At 34.2% G+C, this 23,963-nt stretch overlaps 1 protein-coding gene across 3 annotated transcripts in view; it reads left to right on the top strand.

The window, feature by feature from the left end:
- Nucleotides 1–23,963, top strand: part of Stk3 (serine/threonine kinase 3) — a 282,703-nt gene that overhangs the window by 51,134 nt on the left and 207,606 nt on the right. For 2 of the 3 annotated variants that reach the window (XM_005381850.2, XM_005381851.2), the window contains exons 5-6: nucleotides 22,019–22,183; nucleotides 22,656–22,823. In XM_005381850.2, coding sequence (XP_005381907.1) covers nucleotides 22,019–22,183; nucleotides 22,656–22,823 — 333 coding nt within the window. Of the gene's footprint in view, nucleotides 1–6,546; nucleotides 6,674–22,018; nucleotides 22,184–22,655; nucleotides 22,824–23,963 lie in introns of all 3 variants that reach the window. The other variant, XM_013512823.1, reaches the window with a different exon arrangement.

The following is a 23,963-nucleotide window of genomic DNA, read 5'->3' as shown; positions in this document are numbered from 1 at the left end:
TTATTTTTATTTAGAGCAGTGACTCTTGTAATACCACCTAGGTAAAAAATTAATACTTTTTTGCGAAATTATGTTTATCTTTGAAAGAAATCTTATTATGAAAAAATGATTCTTGATTTTAAATATTCAATACTTGCCTGTTTTTGATCATATTGTTCCCTTGAAATTTAAAAATTTAAAGTACAGAGAAAAAACAAATTTGATTGTTATATGCTTTTTAAAAAACACGTAAATCACTATTTTTTAGCCTGAAACATAAGCAGTTCTTTTATTGTTTCCATTCTATCTGCACAGTTATATAACTTGTCACTTTTTTATGTACTGTAGATTTCAGCTTTATAGTAAAAACCGACTCCTAGAATAAAAACTAGATCCATATTTTCGTGATTTTGTATCTGCTCTTTATCTTCTCCCCCAACTTTGAGTGTTCTCACTTCCAGTCATAGTGAATTTGCATTCATGAATGTCTAGTTTAAAATACCATCTCTTATTTGAAAAGTTCTTGTTTTCCCAGGAAGTTTGTTGTCTGTTGTAATTTATTGATTAATTGAGTAAGTCTTTATTGCATATTGTTACATAAAGAACCCAATAAGTGGTAACTGCAGTTATTTTAATTTTTACTATATTTTGCTTATTTGGAGTACTGGTCAGACTGAATGTCTTTTGTTTGGTATGTGTGTTGGCTATTCTGTTTCCTTTTTGTTCCTATCTTTTGCCTTTTATTGCTGGTCTTTTTTGAGCAGTTTGCAGAATTTGCTTGATAGCTCTTTACCGGAAAAGATAAGGGATAGATTTGTTTGGGGGTTAATTGGACTTATTCCAGTGATTGTAATTGAGGCTGTGTAGTAAGAGGTAGAGATTGTGTCATATAAGGGCTAATAGTTGATGTGGGCAGATCACTGAGTTGACAGGTAAGATGGTTATGAATGGTAATTGGGACAGAAAATGGTAGTAGCATAGATCTGGATGAAAGTGAAACTCCTAGATTCCAGTGGGTGATAAAAGGTTTCTCTGACTCTCCTGGTTTTACTATGAGTAAAAAATCATTATCATTGAATTCTTTCAGTTTATAAGTATTGAGGGAGCTATAAAGTAACATAGTGACTTAAATTCAAGGTTTCTCTTGTGCTTTTTTTTTTTTTTTTTTGGTACGAGGAATTGAACTCACAACCTTGTGCTTACTGGGCAGGCACTGTACCACTGAGCTTACATCCCCAGCCCAAATTCAAGGTTTCTGTGATCTGACTCATAAACACAGTTCAAAGTATTATTCTATATAAATTTAATACCTGCTTTTTCCCCACAATATTTCCAACCATCTTTTTAAGTTGGTGAAATCTGTTTATAGAGAACCCAGCTATGTTATCCTACACATAGAAATCAGAGTAAAAAATCAGATTTAGTCAGCTTTAGTATTTGGAAGAATAACTGTGGTTGCTTTCACCAAAATTTTAATATTTTTGTCTTAGAAATATTCTAAGTGCCTAGAGTGGGTACTGACACCTAGCGAGCCTTTGATAAATGTTGAATTGAAACATTCCTTTGGCTGTTTATTCTGTTCCCATCTATTTGTTATATTTTTGTGGATAAATTATAATTTACATGGCTGCTACTATTGGTATTATTGTGATTATTGAACAGATATGGCCATATACCAAAGAAGGACCATTAAAAAATGTGTAACTTTTATATACGTAAAATATGAGGATATGTTCTATTATTTCCCTGATTTTTCCAAATTTGTGTAATACTTCAGTGTTAATTTTTTGCTTGTCTTTTAAAAGGTGTTGATAACTTTAACCATAACCATTCTTGATAACTTTAACCATAGAACTTCTTTGGCTTATGAAAAAGAGATCTATGTTTTTTGTTGTTAGTGTAAATTAGTGGAAGCATTAATATTTTTTGAGCAGATAAGTGTCTTCAAGTTAAAAAAAGTTCATTATATTTATGGGAGTAGTGTTTGAAGCTTTCCTTGTTAGAAAATTTTTAAAAAACATTTTACATTAAATGCCATTTAACATCCACACATTTATGCATTTCAGATATATACTGCAGTGTAGAAATGCACAACTCTGAAATTGAAGCTTTTAAAAAAGATAGATTATATTTTTGATTAGAGGCTTTCAGAGTGATCTTTCAATAATTGTAAAGCTGTGCTTTCACATATGGAAGAAATAGAGTCTGTGTCTTAGATGTTTATTATATACTTGGAACCATTTTAAGAAATTGCCTAAGGTTATCCTCTCTCATTTAGGCATACTTCTTGATTTGGCCACTGGTTTTAATTCAACCTAGCATAGTAGAAATAGCATAAGTCCAGATTTTCAACACTATGAATTTTAACTTTGGCTCTTTTACAAACTAGATTTCTGGTGTGGAGGAAAGTAATTTAACTGACACCAACTTCAGTTTCCTCATCTGTTAGGTAATAAGTAACATTTGTATAGTGCTTTACATTTTACTTAGCAGCTTTATTTTACATTGTCAGTTGAATAGAAAATTCTAAACACATTTATTGATCTAGGCCCAGTGTACCTCACCGGAGGAAAAAATAACACTAATAAATGTTGCTGTTTTTGTATGGTCTACATAGTAGATGAGGTAATAGGTATGTCTGAGGTATAGCTATGTAAAAACCTAAATTGAGTTGTGTAAAGAGTTACAAGTTCTTTAGGAGAAGGAGAAGCACTTAGCCTAATTAGTTTAGAGGAAAAGAATTGCTTAGCAGATTCTTGAAAGAGTAGGAGTCATCAAAACAAGCTCCAGAATGGCAGAGGTCCCCCTCCCCTCCCATTTTGTTAGCTTCTGAACAGTGCTTGGCATATCCAGATTTGCCATTATTCTCAGGAAATATTTGTTGAATGATTGAATGGATAAATAAATGAATGAAAGGAGAGAGGGCAAAGGGCATCTTAGAAGAGGGAACAAGTATATACTAAAATTATATTTCTATCTCTAAAGGCCCTCTGTAATACCCTAAGTTACCCAAAAGAGAAAGTGCCCATCATTTGGTTTAAGTGTATTATTTTTCTCATAAGGTCAAAAATCATTGCCATATTTTAGGTTAGGATCATGTTGTTGTTACATAATTTTGTGTTTCCTCCTTTTTTTCTGTATTGAAAAAAGCCATTTATGCTATCTTTATCCTTTTTTTTTTGAGTGTCTTTTAGATTTCTGTTCATTTAATCTGTTTCTTGAAATGTATATGATACTTCTTTGCGATGACATTCTTTAGGGCTTCCTGATTTCTTGTTCTAATGTAGACTCATTGCTTTTTAGGTCTGCTGTACAGCTGCATCCTTGGGATTTCTTTTCACTGGATTCCTTGGTTAGTGCCATCATTTTCTTACGTATTTCCTATTTCCTTGGTTTTCACCTTGTTTTATATTCTGCCTACACTATCTTCTTTATGGTAGAAGAGCAAGAGATAAACTATTCAAGTCCTTGCATATCAAAAAACGCCTTTAATTTGCTTTTGTATTTGGTTGATAACTCATCCAGAATTTTAAATTGAAAATCATTTTTCCCTGGTGTCATAGGCTTTTACCCTACTCTGGAAACTTTTCAGTTTTTTTTCACAAGGAGCAAAATATTTCATAAGGATGTGCCTAGGTGTGAGTTCTTTGTATTAATTATGCATAGCATTAAATAGTTTCTTTTATTGTAAACACTTGTCTTCAGGTTTGGAAATTTTTCTTTGATATTTTCCCCCTATATTTTCTTCTTTGAGTGGTTGACTGTCCAAAAATTTTTTTTGTCTTTCTTTGTACCTTTTTTTTGAGGGGGGGAGTAGAAGTGGTTTATTCTGTTTTATTTTCTGACTCTTCTAACTGAACTTTGTATTTTAGCAGTTGTATTGTAATTTATGAGAACTTTTATTGATGATTCCTTTTCTGTAACAGTGATGCTGATACATGGATGCAAAACTTTTCAAGTTGCTCTAAGAATAATCAGTTTTAAAAAAAAGTTATTTTCTGTTTCTTGAATCATTTCTGTTTCCTCTGGTGCTATTGTTTCACTTATTTTATTTATCCTGGTCCTGCCTTTGGGACTGGAAGGCTGACTAGCTCTCACGGGAAGCACTGGGACAATGCTTTTTGACTGACAGGCCTAATGTGAGGGTGAATGAGTTGGGAGCTTGCTTTTACAGGGACACCCCCCACCCCAGGCTGTTTATGCAGTTTCTTTAGAGATTAGCCCTGCTTCTCCTTTGTCTCATTTTGTTCTAGGGAGTAATGCCAGAAAATATATAATCTAGGTGTACTTGGGAGTAGGTCAGATTCATGGCAAAAACTAATTCTCATTTCATTTTCTTCTTTCCAGCTTCCATGGAAGCGCTAAACTTTCCATCCCTCTTTTCAGTTATGCCCTCTAACCCCATAATTCTAAGCAAGGAAGCTTCCCTGGAGTTTACTTGTTAGATCAGTCCTTTTGTCTCAGATCCCTTCTTTGCCTGCTCTTGACTTTGACTTTTTCCATAGAAATTACCCCAAGTTTATAAGACCTTTCTATGTTGATTCTTTCATTGTTCATTTTGTTTTAAAAAATTCTCTTACCATCAGTTTCACGGAATTTCAAAGAGAGACAAATAATGAACAAATTAACTATAAATTCAGTTTAGTTCTTATACCCGAATCAGTGTTATTAATAACACCCTCCCAGTCATATGTATACTCTATATACTTTCATACCTTTAGGAGTTTAAATTAATATAACTACTTTGAGGAGTAATTTGTTAATCTCTTTTATTTGTGTATTTTTGTACTTCAGGATCCATCTGCTGGTTCTCTTTCTTCTAAACCTTTGAGAAATCTCAGCATGATTATATAGTGAGATTTGAACAAGCATGTTGCCAGAGCAGAAAATTGGAAGCAAATTTAAATGCTGATGGGTAGTAGTTCCTGGACTGGAGACTCACTCTGATTCTTTTTCATTTCCATGATTAGTTCTCTTTGTAGTATTCTGATTGAAACCTTGCAGAGTACCTGATACCCAACTGTACATAGGAAAATTACATTAAAATATCAAGTTTTGTGTTTTAAAACTTACATAATAACATCAGTTTGTTAGAGCACTTGTTAGAATCTATTTTTACCAGCATGAGATGTATTTCTGTAATACAGTATTGGATGGGCCTGGGAGAACAGAGAATAAGGAAGAGGAAATTTCAGACTCAGAATAGTAACTTTTAAGATATATATATATATATACACACACACACACACACACACACATTTTTTTTTTCCTTAAGTCTGGGATAGGCTTGTTATTTTATAGTGGAGATGATTGGTAATTCAGGTTTCCACATTTTCAGAAATATAAAGGACACCTTAAGACCATTCTGCTTGGTATATTCTCAGTGATAGTTTTAAGACATTGGTATTTGTTTCAGCCCATGTCAAACATTTGGTAGGTATTGTAAAAACAGTACTCATATAATACTTGTTGTAGCCAGGTACTTTTCTAAGTGTATTACTATGTGTATATTATTGTATTTAACCTTTATATGAGGATTTAATAACTCTATGAGGTAAGAACTATTATTGATTCATTTTCCAGATGAGAAATGAAATCAGAGTGGAAAGTAGATTATAGGGAAATAAAGGGCTGAAATTATAGCTAATTTCTAGAATTGAGCTATAGTTGTTAAGAGTACAGAATCTAGAGCCAGAAGGCCTAGTTTTGAATTGTGCCTCTGTTTCATATTGTGTGAGCTTGGGCAAGGTTAAAAACTTTTTTGTGACTGAATTTCTTCATCTGCATTAAATGAGATAAGAAAACTACCCTGTAATGAGTTTTTCTGAAGATTACGTATATATTAAGTGTCAGAACAATACTTGGCAGATAAAAAGCTCTGTATTCGCTATTGTTGCCATCATCATCATCCTATTATCTTAGACAGATCAGGTTGCCTTTGGATTGTGAACCTTATCTGTCAGATGTGTTTGGGTAGAATAATACAGAGGATTATGGAACCAAGGACAGAATACTAGCATTCACCATTGAAATGTTCAATAATTGCTATTAATAAATGATATATACAGTCTATAAGATAGAATTTACATTTTTAGGTGCAATGAGTTTTAATATAATGAAGCAATAGGAATATTTTATCTTACTGTTCTTAGAATTATTAATGCCTTACACATAATAGCCTTTATAATAAACATTTGATTTGTGACACTTAAAATATATTGCTTTAAGATATGCTAAAGCATGTAGCATTAATATATATGTTTTGATATTAATTATGTGTTTCAAACAGTTTTTTTTCTTGGTGAAAACATACCAAATTCTTATTATTAAATTTCTTTGTTTTAGTATTATATTATTGCTAATAATAGACATTTTCCTATATTTTCTATTACATAAAATGCTTTTTTGGAGTTTATATTTGCCTGTGTATTACTGGACTAACTCATGTTTGACCTTCCTAGTCACTTTGCTGTATGCTTTCTCTTTGTGTAATAGATACTCATTCATATTGGATTTACAGCTCCTTATATATTGAGTGCTTTTTTGTTGTCTTCTGATCTTTTTCAGGAATCTTTTCATGTGGGAAAGGATTTTAAAATGTCTACCCACTGACCATTTTCACAGTAGAGTATCAGTTGTCTTTGCAGATCAAGGGATTATAAGCAGCGTGTATATATGTGTATTTACATATGGTGTAAGTAGTGAAAGCCTTCGTTTTGAATCACTAGTTATGGGACTTTCTGATAGATTATTAATCTTTTTTTTCTTTGCCAGACATATGCAATCCAGATTTCATGAAAGAGCCTCTCTGCTCATATATATAATAATGGTTAAAATATTCTAGTTATGTTTCCTAATGTATGTACTTTATGTTGAACAGAAGATTTGTATTTTTCTGGAAAAATCCTGTAACTTTTATTGCTTAAAATCTTGAGTATTTTATATCTCATCTTTACTCTTTTGGGTGGGGTGAGGTACAACCCTGAGTAGTAGAAGGGAGTTTTCCTGGTGTTTTCTTCATTTGGAATACCAAAGAGCCCTGTTACATTGTATTCTTTTATGGAAAGAGAGAATTTGTAAATAAACTGGAATATGAGGCTTGAATGGATATGTAAGATTACCTGTAAGCTTACTTATTAGCCTTCATACTTAAGGATTTCAGAGATTGTTGCATATTCCTCAAGTTTCTCTAAACCGTTAATGTTGCAGGAAGGGGTTTTGGTCATTGTTGCATTTGATTATATCATGCATGTCATAAAAAAGAATGGAAACCAAAATATTTGAGGAGTTCTATAAAATGAAGTCTTAGTGAACTATTAATACCATTTAACATAAACCTTTTTTTTTTTTTTTAAAGCTAGAGGAGGTGGTTCTAGGAAAATGAAGGCAAATGGAGAACTTTTTCTTGAAGTATTTGCTTTCCTTTTAAAAAATATGTTTAATGTTTGCTTCGGCAGGACATATACTAAAAAAATTATGGTCTACTTTCTGCCAAGGGGAGAAAATAAAAATCAGTTCTAGATCTGGAATAACCTCTAGAGATAGCAGCTTATGACTTTCTGGAGTTAGTGGCTTATGCTTATCCTCTTTTTCCAGGAACATCACCACTCTTGCTTATTAACTTCAAATCTATGGTATCAGTTTCCACTCTTGTTACAAGTTACAGAAAATCCTAAGTTTTTTGGATTAAGCTGAAACAGAGAATTTATTTGCTAATATAACTAAAAATCTTTGCAGAATTAGTTTGTGGGTGATTGATTCAAGATGAAAGAAATGCCTTTAGTTTTTCTCCTTCTGCTGATATGTCTTCAGTGATTCCACTTTCATGGACTTCTCTCCTGGTTATGATATGGCTGTCAGCAGTTTTCTGTTACATCTTTCTTGTTGAAATCCTGAAAAAAAAAAAAAAAGAGTGATAGTTTTATGTCTTCATTGCTTTAGAATGGGCCATGTGCCCTTTCCGAGTTCATCATTGTGGCCATCGGATTACTAGAACCAGGATGAAGTTGACTACTAGAAATATATCATCTAGGATGGTAAAGTAGCAATTTCCTAAAAGGATAACAGAATGTATCAGCAGAAGAAGGTTGAATGGGTACAAGACTGGCAAAAATATCTTGTCTATGTATATTTACTAAAGCTAGCCAAGAAAACGTAAATGCTTCAGGAACAAAAAGTAATTTAAACACCCATTCTAAAATAACTTCTGAAATGAATGTTAAACTTTGTAAGAGAATCTGATATATCAAAGTCATTGTGCTGTTGATTTTGTGCCTGAGAGCTGATGAGCCCCTGGCTCTTTATTCTGTCACACTAAGGGGCAGTTAAGGTTGAGGCTTCTTAAGAGGCCTCTATATCATCAGTGAAGATTTTCTGTAAGAATTGTCCTAGAAAGTACCTGCTCATGGGGTTTGAAGACCCATGGATCCCTTTTGATGAGAGTGGCTTAACCCTGATTTTATTTGTGGTGTCTCTGGCCCCTTCTCTTATAACTGTTTTTCCACCTTGAGGTATACTACAGTTCTAGGAGAATGAGTCCTTTTTATGTAGCATAGGATTCTTTTTGGTCCCTATCTGGTGTCTCCCACTGAGTGAGATTGACTTCTGAGTGTTCTGCACACTTGTTTTTTAAAGTTCCAAGCCACAGGTGAAAAATTAATAGAAACCCAATGGCTCTCCATTGTAGGATTAGACTATTAGAAGTTTTCATAGCAATCATGTACCATGTCTTAGTCTCTGATTGAATACCTCATACACATCATGCTTCATTACATCTTTTCTAAATTTTTGATTGGATTAAACACATTGTGATTTTTCCACATTACAATACAGTCCCCCAAATATGCCATCCCTTTTGCCTTAACTAAGTAAATTAAGCTTACAAAGGTATTTCTTTGTCTTCCCTTACTGGTTGCTTCTTGGCATTTTTCCCAGTTCTATTTCTCTTTCGTCAGTCAGGCCCACCTTCATACACTTTATTTTTATATTGTACATTCCTGCCTGGGCAGACTGCCTGTCATGCCACATCTGCAGTGAGCCTGTTCTCCCTGTCAGAAGCCCGACCCATCATCGCATACTGTTAAGGGTGGTTATTTGCAGTGCTGTGGTTTAGTGGAAGGGAGCCCTGGATATGGAGCCAGAAGACTGTTTCATTGCCTGGGTTGTTACCTGTTAGTTGTGTGACTCTGGGTACATTATGTTAACCCTATCAACTGAACTTCAGATTCCTAATCCTAATAAAGATCTCATATTATGTTACTTGTCTTACCTACATTAGTGTTTTCTTAAGAGGGACAAAGCAGGTAAGTGCCAGCATTCTGTTTTTTGTTTTTGTTTTTTTTTTTCTGGCAGTACCGGGCATTGAACTGACAACCTTGTGCTTGCCAGGCACTTGCTTATGCCACTGAGCTATATCCCCAGCCCCGTGTCAGCATTCTGTATCCTATGAAGTTTTATACAAAGTGCTACTGTATTACTTTATGGCAAAAACTTTTAAAATGGTAATTTAGTTTTAAATGACTAATGATTTAAGAATTTTATCATGTTTGCTAAAATAATGGATCATTGCCAGAAAGTCCTAGTTAACTGCAGCAAATCAAGAAATGTACATAGGTAAATTTTTCAGAAAATGGAAATTTAGGTCCTCCCATGGCAAATCTTAAATTTTAATAATTTGAAGGAGCTCTTTTAAAATTATCTTGCATGACTATTTGTACTTTTAATCTGTGTGTAGATTCCCCTTGTCTCACTTTTTCATTGTATAATTCAAGGAAACAATTAACATGAGTACATCATAAAAAATTCAGATAGTACAAACAGAGTATAAAAGAGAAAGTTAATATATATTTCTATCCCTACACTTCAATTTTACTTCCCTGAGGTCATGTAAGTTGTGAGTTCTTTCAATTCATATGTGTGTATGTCTTGTTTTATACAAGGAATTCATACTATATGTGGTGTTTTATACCTTGCCTTGTCCTAAACTTCTGATATGCCAGACACCTTTTCACCAGTATGTATAGGTTTTATGTGTTTATAATTCACTGTTTTTAAGGTTTCCTGGATAAAATGAGTATAGCTTTTCAGTTTTTTGTTGTTAAAGTTGCAGAAACTTTTGTACATGTGTCTTGGTATATTTCTATTACAAGAGTCATCAGATACATTCTGAGAAGTGAAATTACTGTGTCAGAGGGCATGTTCATTTTAATAACTTTTTTGGGGGGAGCTGTGAGGCTGCTACTTAATCTATGATTTTTCTTTTAAAGGTTAGGTAATTCAGTTGTGGAAAAAGATTAAATAGGTATAGCACTGAGTCTGCCTCACCTTTGAAAGAGAGATGAATTTTGCTTTTGGTGCCTTCCTGCTTCTAATTTTTTTCTAATCTTGCTTACGATTTTATTATTAATTCTCTTGAAATTTTAAGCAAGCTTATATACTTGCTAGCTATTAGTACAGACTCCTGCAATTACAAATTATTATCTTCTCCACACTAGTTTTTCTACATCTAGGTTCTGGCTTGAGTTTACTGTTAGAATTTTCTTTCTAAAGGTTCAGAGATGATCAAGTCTTTTTTCCACATAAAAATTTATAGCTATATAACACAGATTGGCTGTAATCTAACTTCCCATTTTACACTGTTATCTGTGTATACTACTTTTGAACATAAAGAACCATGCACTTACACTGGACTGCATATATTTTTATGCCTGTTGCCTTTGCATGCAATGATATTTCCTTCTCTCTCTGGCTACTTGATAAACTTTGTTCTTCAGGAGCCGACCCAAAAGTCAGCATTTCTGTGAAACTTTACCTGAGTGGAAAGAATGATGAGGTAAACTGGTTGAAGTTGGCAGGAACTGTGCCATTTAAGGTCTTGAGGGTTTATTAGATGGGTTGGATTTTATTTACAGAGTACTGGAGCTGAGACATAATTTGCTTTAAGAACTGCTGGCCTGGAGTGCTCTTGTAGCTAATCTTGGTATTGTAGGATATACTTAGTATTATAATGAGTTTTTCCCTTTCCATCCCACAAAATTCTGATGATCATGAGACAGGGGCAGTATATCAAGCTTTCAGTAAAATCTTGTTAGTGTTTACCTTCTACAAGTATGTTTAGGTATCAAACTAAGTGATATAGGTAGAGTAGCTGATGATAAGAACTCAGTAATTGTAAAGGTGTTATCACTGGATAGATAAATCCTGACATGAAAAGTATGGGGTGATGTCTTAAAAATGATGAGTTTTGGCCTACATGTTAAAAGCCTATAAAGATTAAAAGTCTATGAAGATTCCTTATGGAATGTCACCAAGAGTGAGACTTAAAATTTTATAAGATGTCCATTTGTTTGAAAAGGGGAACTATGTCTAATTTTTTGTATTCTTGTTATCTAATATATACTAAATATAGAATTAATATGTTGTTTTATATGCATAAATAATTATGTCAGAAAGGTGAAGTGTAAGGTTTTCAAAGACTCATTTTTATTTTTTATTTTTTTATTTTAAAAATAAAAGGAGGGGCTGGGGATTTAGCTCAGTGGCAAAAGCGCCTGCCTGGCAAGCGCAAGGTCGTGAGTTCGGTTCCCGGTACCGGAGAAAAACCAAAAAAAAAATAAATAAATAAATAAAAATAAAAGGAGGAAAACATTAACAGACAGACAACCTTTTACAAAATAGCAAAAGAATAGTACAGACAATACAGAGTTACAAACAAAGTGGTAGGAAATTAACAATGCTTGTTGTATTACATATTGATATCTTCAAAGTGGTTTCTCATGAAAACAGTAGAGACATGCAATATTGATCAGTCAAGGACTCATTAACAGTTTCTTTCAGCAAATAAATAGAAGACAGTAGAACAACTATGTTAACTACCCTGTATATATATACATACAACATTTCTCCTTTCCCTTCTCAAAGACTCATTTTTAGAAAATTAAAATTTTAAATTCTGTATGAACTTACAAAAAGTTCACTTGCATGTGTTTTCATTGACATAAAAACATTAAGGCACTCTGTATATTTTAAAACCATTCGTGCATGTGCCCTTGAGACAAGTTGGTGGGTGCAGTTTTATCAAAACCATATATACAGTGCCATATTAAATGTATCATATTATTACACTAATCATATGACTGTAGAAACAAAAGTAACCAGAGGACTAAAGCCTATCAAAACCATCTTTTTGTTTTTGTACAATGAAATTCTTTTTAAATTTGCCAGTGAATTCATACCAGTATTGAAACCATATGTAGATTTCCGTCTTTTAATGTATCAGCTCCACTATGAAAGTCTTATTTTCATCCCTGCTTGCTGAGTATTTCATTCATGGTTTATAATCTGTCTACCACTCTCCATTTTATTTTTTTAAACAGACTATAAAATGTGATTCAAATGATTTTAAAATGACATCCTCCATTTGTATTGTACCAGAAATGAAATTAAATCTGTGACATATTGAAGATAACCTAATTAAATCCATAAATGAAGTACTGTGTTGATAAAATTTTTCAGATATTAAAAGAATTGTTAGCTGTGGTTTTAAGAATGGATCTGAAACATTTCTGTCTTCTAACTGGTCTTCGGTTACGTCCTTCCTCCTGAAGCAAATCCTCTCTCCTATCCCTGTCCCTCCAGGTGTTTTCAGTATGAACCTGGCTATTTTGAAATAGCTCTGAGCCTTTTAAAATGAATGATATTCTTAAAGAAATGAGAAAGGTACTACTTTCATTGTGTATCGTAATGGGAAGAAATTGCTACTTTTGGTAATTGGTTATGTTTAGATGTAAATAAAATTTGTTAAAACAGAGGATTTGAAAACAAAACTGCCATTTATTTAAGAAAGTTATCATTAGCTTCTTTATTTTTGCTAATAAAATGATCAGCATGTGCCTGAAAGACATGAAGTAAATTTGATTTAAACATCTAGATCAGGGCCTACTATTTAGTATACACTAAATAAATATGTTCCCATCTTTTTCAATGCTCCTTCTCCATTAGTGACACACAGTCTTGTGGAGTGGCAGAAATACTGTTCCTATGCACAGTTCATTAGATTACACTTGTATTTTTAAAAAACGACATGAATTTATTCCTCCACATTTGCTAAGATTTATCTGTATTTTGGTGCTGTAGGGCTGAAATTTGATCCATCACTTTCCACAATTTCTTTTCATCTTAATAGAAGGAAGAAAAAGGGGCCTTATTCATCTCTGAATATCATTTTATACTGATTATATTTTTATTTTTCAGTTCATTTGAGCTACTACTGTACTTGTAGTCTTTGTATGGATGGTTTACTACATTTTTTACACAAAGTAATTTTAATGCTACTTGGTCTTTGCTTCTCAAACTTGTATTAACATATTATAGCATCATGAAGTTGAAATGAACATTTCAAATCATGTAGCAAAGCTAGACAGTAAGAGCTCTGGTAAATCTTTTGTTAGCCTTGCTGTGGTTTTGTCCAGTGACTTTATAGCATTGAAACCAGACAGATCTTGAGACCCTGGAGTACAGTAGGTCTCTAATTCTGAACTTTCTGTAGTACAATTCTGGATATAGGATACAAGAAAAGAGATAACAAAGCAGAATTAATGGAGGATTAGGGACTTATGTATTGGTTTGAAATATATTCTTTAGAGGATAACCACTGAAGTCTGGAGAACCAAAAAGATTATTACTGAAGTAATTAAATATGATACAGTTATAGAAACTGATACAGCTTTTGAAACACCTCCAGCTTTTTAATCTTTATAGTTAGGGGATGGAAGAAGAAGAGAAGTCCCAGGCACATATGACAGTACTGTCACCTTGCACACCTTCTGCAGGGTTTCAGTGTGTGGCTATATACAACACTCCTATCTCCCACTCTCAGACCTTGGCTGTGAAACACTAGTTTAGGAAGATTGGGGACACCAGAAGAGGGTATCTCCTTTCTTTTTGCATCAAAGGTCTGTCTCCATTCATTTATTATTTATTGAGTGCTGAGTGTGTGCCAAGCATGGTTCCAAGCATTGTGGATACATGAGTGAACCAAAGAAAGATCCCTGCTGCTAAGGAACCTTTCTTAGTGTAATGCTGTTCGATAGAAATGTGAGACAGGTTACATACAATTTAAAATTTTCTAGTTAGCCACATTTAGAAAGAGACCTTGATTTAATTATTAATTTTAATAATTTATTATTAACATATATCAGTATTATATGAAATAATTAAACACTAACAATATATTTAATATTAATACATTAACATTTAAAAGAATCAGGATATAAATTATTAGCAAGATAGTCTATGTTTCATTTTTGTATTAAGCCCTAGTGCTTAGTGTCTGTTTTACCTTTGTGGCATATTTCATATGCTTAGGAAGCACGTGTAGTTAGTACCTACTGTACTGAGAGTACAGCTTTAGAGCATAGTGCTTACTTTCAATGGACTCTCAGATCAGACCATCACATCTGGTAGAAAATAAGTTCGTAGAAGTACCATCAGTTTCAAATAATCCAGGCTCTTTACTCATAACTGGTAAAGCCTTGCATGATCTAGTCCTTGCCTGTTTCTCAGATTTCATCTAGAGCTAGTCCCTTGTTGGCTCACTAAACTTCAGCCTTCTTTCTTCATCACAAATGTGGTAAATTTTTTCTTAAATCAAGATATTTTTCCCTGCCTCACTTTTATTCTTATTGTGGTAAAATACACATAATGAAATTTGGCATCTTAACCATTTTTAAGTAGTCAGGTCAGTGATATTAAATCCCTTCATAATTTTGGATAACCATCTTCATAACTCTTCTCATCTTGTAAAACTGAAACTTGATATCCATTAAACACTAACTCTCCATTCTCCCCTGCTTCTAGTCCCTGACAACTACCATTTTTTCTGTTTCTGTGATTTTGATTATTCTATCTCATATAAGCAAAATCATACCATGTTTGTCTTACGTTTATAACTAGCTTGTTTCACTTAGCATACTGTCTTTCGTATTCATCTTAGAGCATATTTCAGAATTTCCTTCCTTTTGAAGACAGAATAATTTTCATTTTATGCTGCTTTGGTTATCTGCCCCATCCCCAACTCCCAGTCCAAAGGTTCATATGTTAAAGGCTTACATTGTAAAGGTAATGTATTACATTGTGTAAATCTATACATGTTGAACAATTCTGACATGGCAGAAATAAATTTTACTTGGTACAGTCTTTTGAATGTCCTACTGTATTGGGTTTTCCAGTATTTGTTGAAGATGGTGCCTGAGTGTTCATAAAGTATATTCGTCTGTAGTTTCGTTTTTTTAGGTAGTGTTTTTGATTTTCGGATCAAGGATATATAGGGTGAGTTTTAGAATCTTTCCTTCAGTTTTTTGGAAAAATTTGAAAAGTTGAGTCAAGATGATTTTATCTTTTTTATACCTCTTAGGTTGTGTTATGGTTTACATCTAAAATATCTCCCAAAATTCTTTTGTGTGGAAGGTGATTGGATCATAGGAACACTGTACTTACTAGTGGATTCTTCCCTTGTTGAACAGCTGAGTGTGACCTTAGGAGGTGGGACCTGATTGGATGTAGGTAACTGCAGGCTTGACCTAGGAGGGTGTACATAGTCTTTTTAAAATTTTTTTTATTTTAAAGAGAAAGAAAACCCCCAAATTTCAAAACAAGATAATAGGATAACAATGTTTAATACATTGTGTATTGTTATCTTTAGTTATGCAGAGTAAAAAATAATGACATTTAATTGTCCAAATAATATTAGCACAAACTTTTCTTTTCAATACACTAAGAGAAATTAGTAGTATAACTATCTTAACTGTCTTTTATATATATAAAGATACATATATTGCTTTTCCTTTTCTTCTTTTCTCCATTCCCCCATCTCAGTTTCTCTTCCTTTTGAAATTTCTTCCCATTGAACGTTTTGGATCTTATTTACTCTTTCAGCTTCTCATACTAGGGAGACAGTATGATGTTTACACATGTGCGTCTGGTTTATTTCACTTATAAGTATGGTGTCAGGTTGTATCCATTTACCTATAAAAGTTTATCCTTCTTTATGGCTGAGTAGTATTCCATTGTAGAAAAAGACCACATCTTTTTTGTTAGCAGGTTTTTTTTTTTTTTGGTACTGGGACTTGAACTCAGGACCTTGCGCTGCCAGGCAGGTTTTGTGCCATTCAGCTATATCCACGGCCCCAAGAGCACATCTTTTTTATCCATTCCTTGGTTAATGGGCATTTAGGTTGTTTCAAGATCTATTTATTATAAGTTGTGTTGTTAGAAACATAGGTGCAAATATATTCTTGTGTTACAATGTTTTGAATTCTTCTGGGAAGATAGCCAGAAGGGGAATAGCTGGGTCAAATGGGACCTCCAATCATAGTTTTTAGGGGAATCTCCACACTGATTTCCATAGTTGTTGTACCAGTCTACACTTGCACGAACAGCAGCAAAGGGTTCCTTTTTCTGCACAGCCCCTCCAGCATTTGTTACTGATTTCTTGATAATAGCCATTCTTTTTGGGTGAAGTGACGTCTCAGTGTTGTTTTAATTTACATCTCTCAAATGACCAGTGATGTTGAACATTTTTTTATGTATTTATTTGCCATTTGTATTTCTTATTTATTCTCTGTGATAATTCTTGTGTGATTCGGGTTTTATTCATAAAGTCTTTGCCTACAGCAGTGTTTTCAAGAGTTTTACCTATACTATCTTACAGCAGATTTAATATTTCTGTCTTAATATTTAGATCTTTGATCCATTTTGAATTTAGTTTAGTGCATGGCAAAAGATACGGGTCCAATGTTAATCTTTGGCATGTGCAGAGCCAGTTTTTCCAGCACCATTTATTAAAGAGGCAATCTTTCTTCCAGTAAATGTGTTTGGTACCTTTGTCAAAGATAAAGTGGCTGAGTAGGTCTCAAGTTGTTTCTCTATCTTCTAATCTGTTCCATTGATTTTTTTGGGTCTATTTTTGGCCAGTACCAAGCTGTTTTTATTACATTAGCTTTGTAGTATATTTTCAAGTCAGTGATTGTGGTGCCCCCGTCTTACCTTTGTTGGCCAGAAGTGCCTTCGCTATTCTATGTCTCTTCTGGTTCTCAATGCATTTTAGAATTGTTTGCTCTATTTCAGTGAGATAAGCTGTTAGAATTTTGATCAGAATTGCACTAAATCTGTATAACAGTTTTGGAAGTACGGCTGTTTTGACTATATTGGGTCTTCCTGCCCAAGAGCAGGGGATAGCTTTCCATTTTCTGATATTGGCTTCTATCTCCTTTTTCAGAGTACTGTAGTTTTCAGTGTAGTGGTATTTTACATCCTTCATTAGATTGACTCCTAGGTATTTCATTTTTTTGGATGCTATTGTGGAAGCTGTTGTTTCCCTAATTTCTCTCTCAGTGAGTTTGTTATTCCTGTACAGGAAGGCTATTGATGTGTGAGTGTTGACTTTGTGTACAGCTATGCTACTGAATTTGCTTGTTAAATCTAGCAGTTTTTTAGTGGAGGTTTTGGGTTCTTTTATATAGAGCGTCATGTAATCTGCAAATTATTGTATTTTAACTTCTTTGTTTCCTATTGTTACTCCTTTTATTTCTTTCTCTTGTCTAGTTTCTCTGACTAAAGTTTCCAGGAATATGTTGAATAAAAGTGGAGACAGTGGAAATCCTTGTCTTGTGCCTGATTTTAGAGAGAAAGCTTTCAGTTTTTGTCCCTTTAGTATGATATTAGCTGTTGGTTTGTCATAGATGGCTGTTATCAGCTTCAGATAAAGACCATCTATTCTAATTTTGTGTAGGGTTTTTTTTATTATGAATGGGTGCTGGACTTTGTCAAAAGCTTTTTCTGCATCTATTGAAATGATCATGTGATTTTTGTCTTTGGTTCTGTTGATATGGTGTATTTATTGGTTTGCATATGTTGAACCATCCTTGCATTCCTGGAATCAATCCCACTTGGTCATGCTGTATTATCTTCTTGATTCTTTTTCTCTCACAGGGAATTTTTCTGCCATGCTATCTGCAAACAGTTTTTTTAAAAAAAATATCATTTGTGCTGTCTCCTTTTTCATTGACTCCAATCAATCTCAAGTTACTTTTCTTTGCCTCTTCCAGCAGTTGCTGTATTGATTTCTCATGGTCCCTTGCTGTGTTTAAGAAATCTATCTTTTCATAATTGCTAACTGCAAGCCTGTCTTCTATATCTGAATCCTGTTCTCACATTGGCTTAATTTGCTGCATATACTTTCAATGGAATTTTTATTCTCCTGGATATCTGCTTGAATCTGTCTTATGGATTTCATTTTTTTCCTTTTCTGAGCATTCATGACTTCCACAATTTTCTTAAGCTCTGTTATTCTTTTGTCTGTGTCTGCTCTAGTGTCACTAAACATGGTTTTCATTTTTGGTAACTTCCCAGCATTTGTCTGAGAAATTATTTCCATTTTGATTTTTTCTAGAGCCTCATTCAATTGCTTTGTTTTACCACTTTATAGAGGCCCAGTGGGTGGCTTTTGGATTGTCCCACCTCGTTGCCCTCTGGATTTGCCCTTGGTGAGCTGGATGTTGTAGGGTTGCATCTTGTTTAAGTGTCTTCTCATTTTATTTTATTTTTTGAAGTTTAATTCCTGGAGTGATGCTTGTAAATTGCCTGTGGTGGATTACTTTATTTTTAGTATTTAGAACCTTTATGAAATGACTACTTCTTTGAGGTATCTTCCAGGTATAGCTGGTTTTGGGGTTTTGAGTCTGTTACAAGATCCTACTTCGTCAGTTTGTTGGGGATGCTAAGTTGCTGCCTGTTTGGCCCAGCCCTTGGTTCTTTGGCTGTGCCACAGTATTTTCAGTGACCTTTAGTCATTCTGTCTTGGAAAACCAAGAAGAACAGCTGTTGAGAAGAATTATATCACTTTTCATTATAGTGTACCATCACCAGTGACAGTAGCATTAAACACAGCCTAGAAAACGACAAACTGAGCTAAGAATTTGCCACCTTTAACTATATGAACTAAATTTGTGGTTATATAACAAAATCTAAAAGAAATGAGAAAATATATGCAGTATACAAGTCCTTAATACATCAATTTTGCCCTCAGGGTTTGTTAAAATTTAAAATGTGTTAGGGAGAAAATAGAGAAGTGGAAGAAGAAGAAGAGAATAGAAGTAAGGCTAGAGGACAAAGGGTGATCACGCTAACTTTGACAAACTGGTGCAGAAGGGAAAGAGAGAAGAAAGAGATAAAAAGAACAGAACCCGAACCACAACCATAAAGAGGCTAGAAACCATGTTCACATGCATATAAAAGCAAAATCAAAGAATGAAAGAGAAAAAAAAAAACAAAAACAAAACCACCACAAGAAAAAATAAGAGAGGGGAAAAAAAATCCACTACCAAGTATGTCTCTGCTGTTACTGGTAGAAGACATGTGGAGACGGAGTTCCGATCTGTGTTGATTTATTCCAGCCAGCCAGCAGTAGTGGATAATCTCACTGAGCCTGTACCTTCTGGCTGAGATGAGACTCATTTGGTTTCCAGCTGTCAGTGCATCTTCCATGGGCCTGAGCCCAACTGGGAGCCACTGGATGGAGCCAGCAGCTGCTCCGCATTCTGAGCTGAGTCTACCCCTCTCCAAAATGTCTCCTGGCCCATCTCTTTCTTGCAAGGGATGACTGAAGCCTTAGCACCCACTGCCAGCTAATGCAGTCCTTCATATCTGCTGGTCCCCTCCACTGCTACATCTCTCTGTGGAGGCCTCTGGGGTCACCAGCAGTCACTGTGGTCCACAGGTTTGAATCACTGCTCTCATGCAATGAGTCCTGTCTCCAGGAAAAGGCACTACTGACTACCTGCTTCTTCTTCTTTGAAGTTTTTCTCTTCACTCTTTTCATGGGCTTTAATTTATGCTTCAGATCCTTCCCAGATACAGGGGATCTACTTCTCTCCTTCTTGTGTTCCTCAGGTTGCTGTATTCCAGCATCTGGAGGGTGACTCAGAGAGGCTCTTTCTCTGCTGCTTACCACCCCACCATCTTGGTGTTCCTTTCAGGTGTGCATATTCTTGTCTCCATCTTCTCTCTTCTCTCTGTACTTCCTGGCCATGTGGGATGAGCACCTTTTCCTGTACCATGCCCCTTTGGCATCCTGTTTGCATCTTTGAGCCTGCTAACCATAACTAAAACCATGAAGTAAAGTAAACCTTTCCACCTTTAAATTGCATATGTTAGGTATTTTGTTCCAGCAAGCAGAAAGTAACTAAGGCAGTGAAGAATGTTGTGTTCCCAGATAACTAGTCATATGTTTGACTCCTTGATATCAAGTCCTCAATAAAAATGTCTTCTTTGGGCTGGGGATTTAGCTCAGCGGCAGAGCGCCTGCCTGGCAAGCGCAAGGTCGTGAGTTCGGTTCCTGTTACCGGAGAAAACACCCCCCCCCCAAAAAAAAAAATGTCTTCTCTGATTTGAACCAAGAGTGTCACCCAGTGGTGCAGTGTGACCTTAGTACGCCTGAGAACCTGGGTTCAGTCTCCAGCAGCTGTCCCCCAAACCCTGTGATTAAAAAAAAGAAGAAAAAAGAAAAGGAAAAAAGTCTTAGCAAGTCTCCTTGGATATCTAAAGTAACATTTTAGTTATTCTCTACTTAGATCTTAGCTTTACAGCAGTTGCCACTGAATTCTTCTTGATTTACATAATTTTCTATCAAACTGTGTCTTCTCTTACATATAAAATATAAGCTCCATAAGAGCAGTGCTCATCATTTGAGGTTTTTATAGTGCTTCCATTACATAGGCATGATTGATCAAGTCATTGGGCATTGGTGATCAAATCATGAATCTGGATAGGACTAAAATTTCTAACCTCTTAGCACATGGTGGTTTCCCCTGACAACCAGTCCCCATTCTGAAGCCATGTAAGGTCTACCAAGAATCACTTCATTAGTGTAACTTAGGATAGTTAAAAGGGCATATATTATGAATAATAAAAATCTCCAAGGATTTTAGGAGTGCTTATGACAAAAACCTGGAAAGAAGTCCAAATATATATCTTTTACTATTTTAAAATGTCATTCTGTAGGATTGTTGTAAGATTAAATGAGATTATGCCTGTGAAGTCCTTAGCATCTCTTAGTACAAATAGCAGTGGCTCTACTGCTACAACATAAATGTTTCTTTTTCCCACGTCTTTGTTTTCGACCTTTTCCTTCTTACTCCTTCCATTGACCAACTTTCCTTGTGTATGTATCTTTGTAGTCTTTCTCTGACACTTTCATTTTTGGGTTTTCAGTATTATAGCATATTTAGGTCAGATGTCTAGGACTTGATTAAGGGTGAGTTGGCTGTAAGCAGGAGTAGTGTAGATGTAAGTGCTACATGCAAGAGACTTCTGACAACGCACCCTCTCTCGTATTCTTTCCTTTATGTGAAGTTGTTTGTTTTCATTAATGTTTGTTCCTCAATAGTAGTAGGCGTCAGAGGGAACAGTGTCTGAATTTGGTTTTTTAGGACAAATAGCTGCAGTAGTGCTACCCAAGTGTTAAGATGATGTTAAGAAATAGTGATTTCTTACGGTCATGATGATTCTTGAGATATATCCTTTGCTTTATGGATGACCCTGATGATTTGAAAAAAAAAAAGATGTAATTACCTTTTCATCAGTAATGTGTGCAATAAGAATGACAAAGAATATTATAGGCAGGGAGATTTTCTTGACTATTAACTCTTTAGCCTATTCTGTGATGTTTAATGGCTATGATTAAGAGGTATTTGTTTACTCTGAGTAATGGTGCATGCCTGAAATCCCAGCTACTTGGGAGGTTGAGGCAGGAGGATGCCAAGTTTGAGGCTAGTCAGAGCAACTTAGTGTAAGATCCTGCCTTAAAAGTGATGTAGCTCAGTGATAGAGTGCTTGTGGTTGAAGTATGGGGTTCAGTCCCAGGTTCTACCAAAAAAAAAAAAAAGAAAGAAAGAAAAAAAAGAAGTACCATACTTTTAATGTGTGCTCGCTGGTAAGAATTTATATGACATATTTCAGTAATTTTTAAAAATATTCTTTTCAGTTAACAGAAGATGAAATTGCAACCATTCTAAAATCTACATTGAAAGGATTAGAATATTTGCACTTTATGAGAAAAATACATAGAGATATAAAAGCTGGAAATATTCTCCTCAATACAGAAGGACATGCAAAATTGGCAGATTTTGGAGTGGCTGGTCAGTTAACAGTAAGTTGACTAATGATTTTGATTTATTTGTTCAAGTTTGTGACTAAACTTTGACAATGTTTTTGGGGTATGGAAAGAAACATGTAACTTCATTGTTCTTTTGAAGGAGCCATAATTGATCCAAATTTAAATATTTATTCTATTTGCAATTTAATGGATATTGAATGTTGAAAATACATCTTATCAGAGCGCTTATATATTATAAAAGGGGAGCCATCTTGGTACATTGGTGTTATAGCTTTTATTTTTATAATATTATCTTTAATTAAATGGAGATGTTACTTGTGGTGGTTTAGTTATTTCAAACTTAACCTTCCTAAAAATATAATTTGAAGTTTAGAAAAATAGTCCATTTCCAGTAGAATCTGTGATATTGGAGGGTTTAAAATATGTATTTTAAAGAATATGTTTGGCATACAGATTTTCTTTGTGTTCTTATAGTAATGTTTATGTCTGTGTAATGTTATAACAGGATACAATGGCAAAACGCAATACTGTGATAGGAACTCCATTTTGGATGGCTCCCGAGGTAATTCAAGAAATAGGCTATAATTGTGTGGCTGACATCTGGTCGCTTGGCATTACTTCTATAGAAATGGCTGAAGGAAAACCCCCTTATGCTGATATACATCCGATGAGGGTAAGTAAATTGCAGTTTGCTGAAAATGTTGACCATATAAGTGTTGCAGTTTAGTAATGTCTATGAAAGGAAATTTAATTCATATCAATTTAGAGTCTATATAAAAAGTAGTAAAATTACCTGTCAAAGGTTAGTGACTGTCAGTTTTTCTTCCCCTGCCTTCTTATATGTGAGACTTAAAGAGCTATAAACTGTGTTTGTTTCTGCATTTTTTCCTGCAGAAAAACATAGCTGAATTTGCACTTCAGTGGAAGAGTTGGTAAATCAGTTTTCACTTTCTTACCCACTCTGCATTTTCTACCTTTCTATGGTTTTCTTTCTTTCCTTTATCTTTTTTAATTGAGGGTGATATTAAAAAATTCCTGATTTCTAATATGGCTATCTACCTTCAAGGGAATTAGGTATATTTCTTTAGTCTGTCTTCACTGAAGAAACAGAATTCCTTTGAACACCATTCTGTTTCTGTGAACTCCTTTTCTAGGATTATTTTTGAATTTGAAGTATCTGTCTTCAGATTCAGGTCTGATTTCCTTTGCTTTAGGGTTTGTAAAGATCTGTTTCTTAGATTTATTAATACAATATATATATCTCGATTTCTCATAGATAAGTTCATTTATCTTTGTATACTTACTGCCCTCTAGTGGTGGAAGTTATTTCAAGGTATAGGAATGGAGGAAGAGAGAAAAAGAGAGAATTCATTTGTAGATTGTAGAGTGACTGAAAATATGTATGAAGTAATAGATGTGATATTTTAGAATATTGTGAGGAAGAATAAATTGGAATTATGCATGATCCTACAATGCTATCATACATGAAATTTTAATAATATAGGTAACTATACTGTACTTAAAATATTTAAAATTCTGTGTGCCATACTGAGATATGTTACAGAGCCAATTCTTTGAGCAATACATTTCTATATAAATATATACTGTCTTCCTTGTACATATAGATTCTTTTTGCTGAAATACAAAATAAAAATTACATTGATTCTTTATTTGAAAATAACATGAAAAATTGCAAGGTGAGCATACAAATACCTGAGCCACAAAGCTCATTTATTCTGTGATTATTAGTTATCTGTGGTACTTTTATTTAGGAAATTCGTAGGGTGACGCTCAAATGAGGTATATTTGCACT

The sequence above is a fragment of the Chinchilla lanigera genome, unplaced genomic scaffold (genome assembly GCF_000276665.1).
Source record: "Chinchilla lanigera isolate Chin_1 unplaced genomic scaffold, ChiLan1.0 scaffold00016, whole genome shotgun sequence".
Taxonomy (NCBI): domain Eukaryota; kingdom Metazoa; phylum Chordata; class Mammalia; order Rodentia; family Chinchillidae; genus Chinchilla; species Chinchilla lanigera.
Note: the sequence above shows the minus strand (reverse complement) of the source record. Positions and strands in the feature narration are given on the sequence as shown.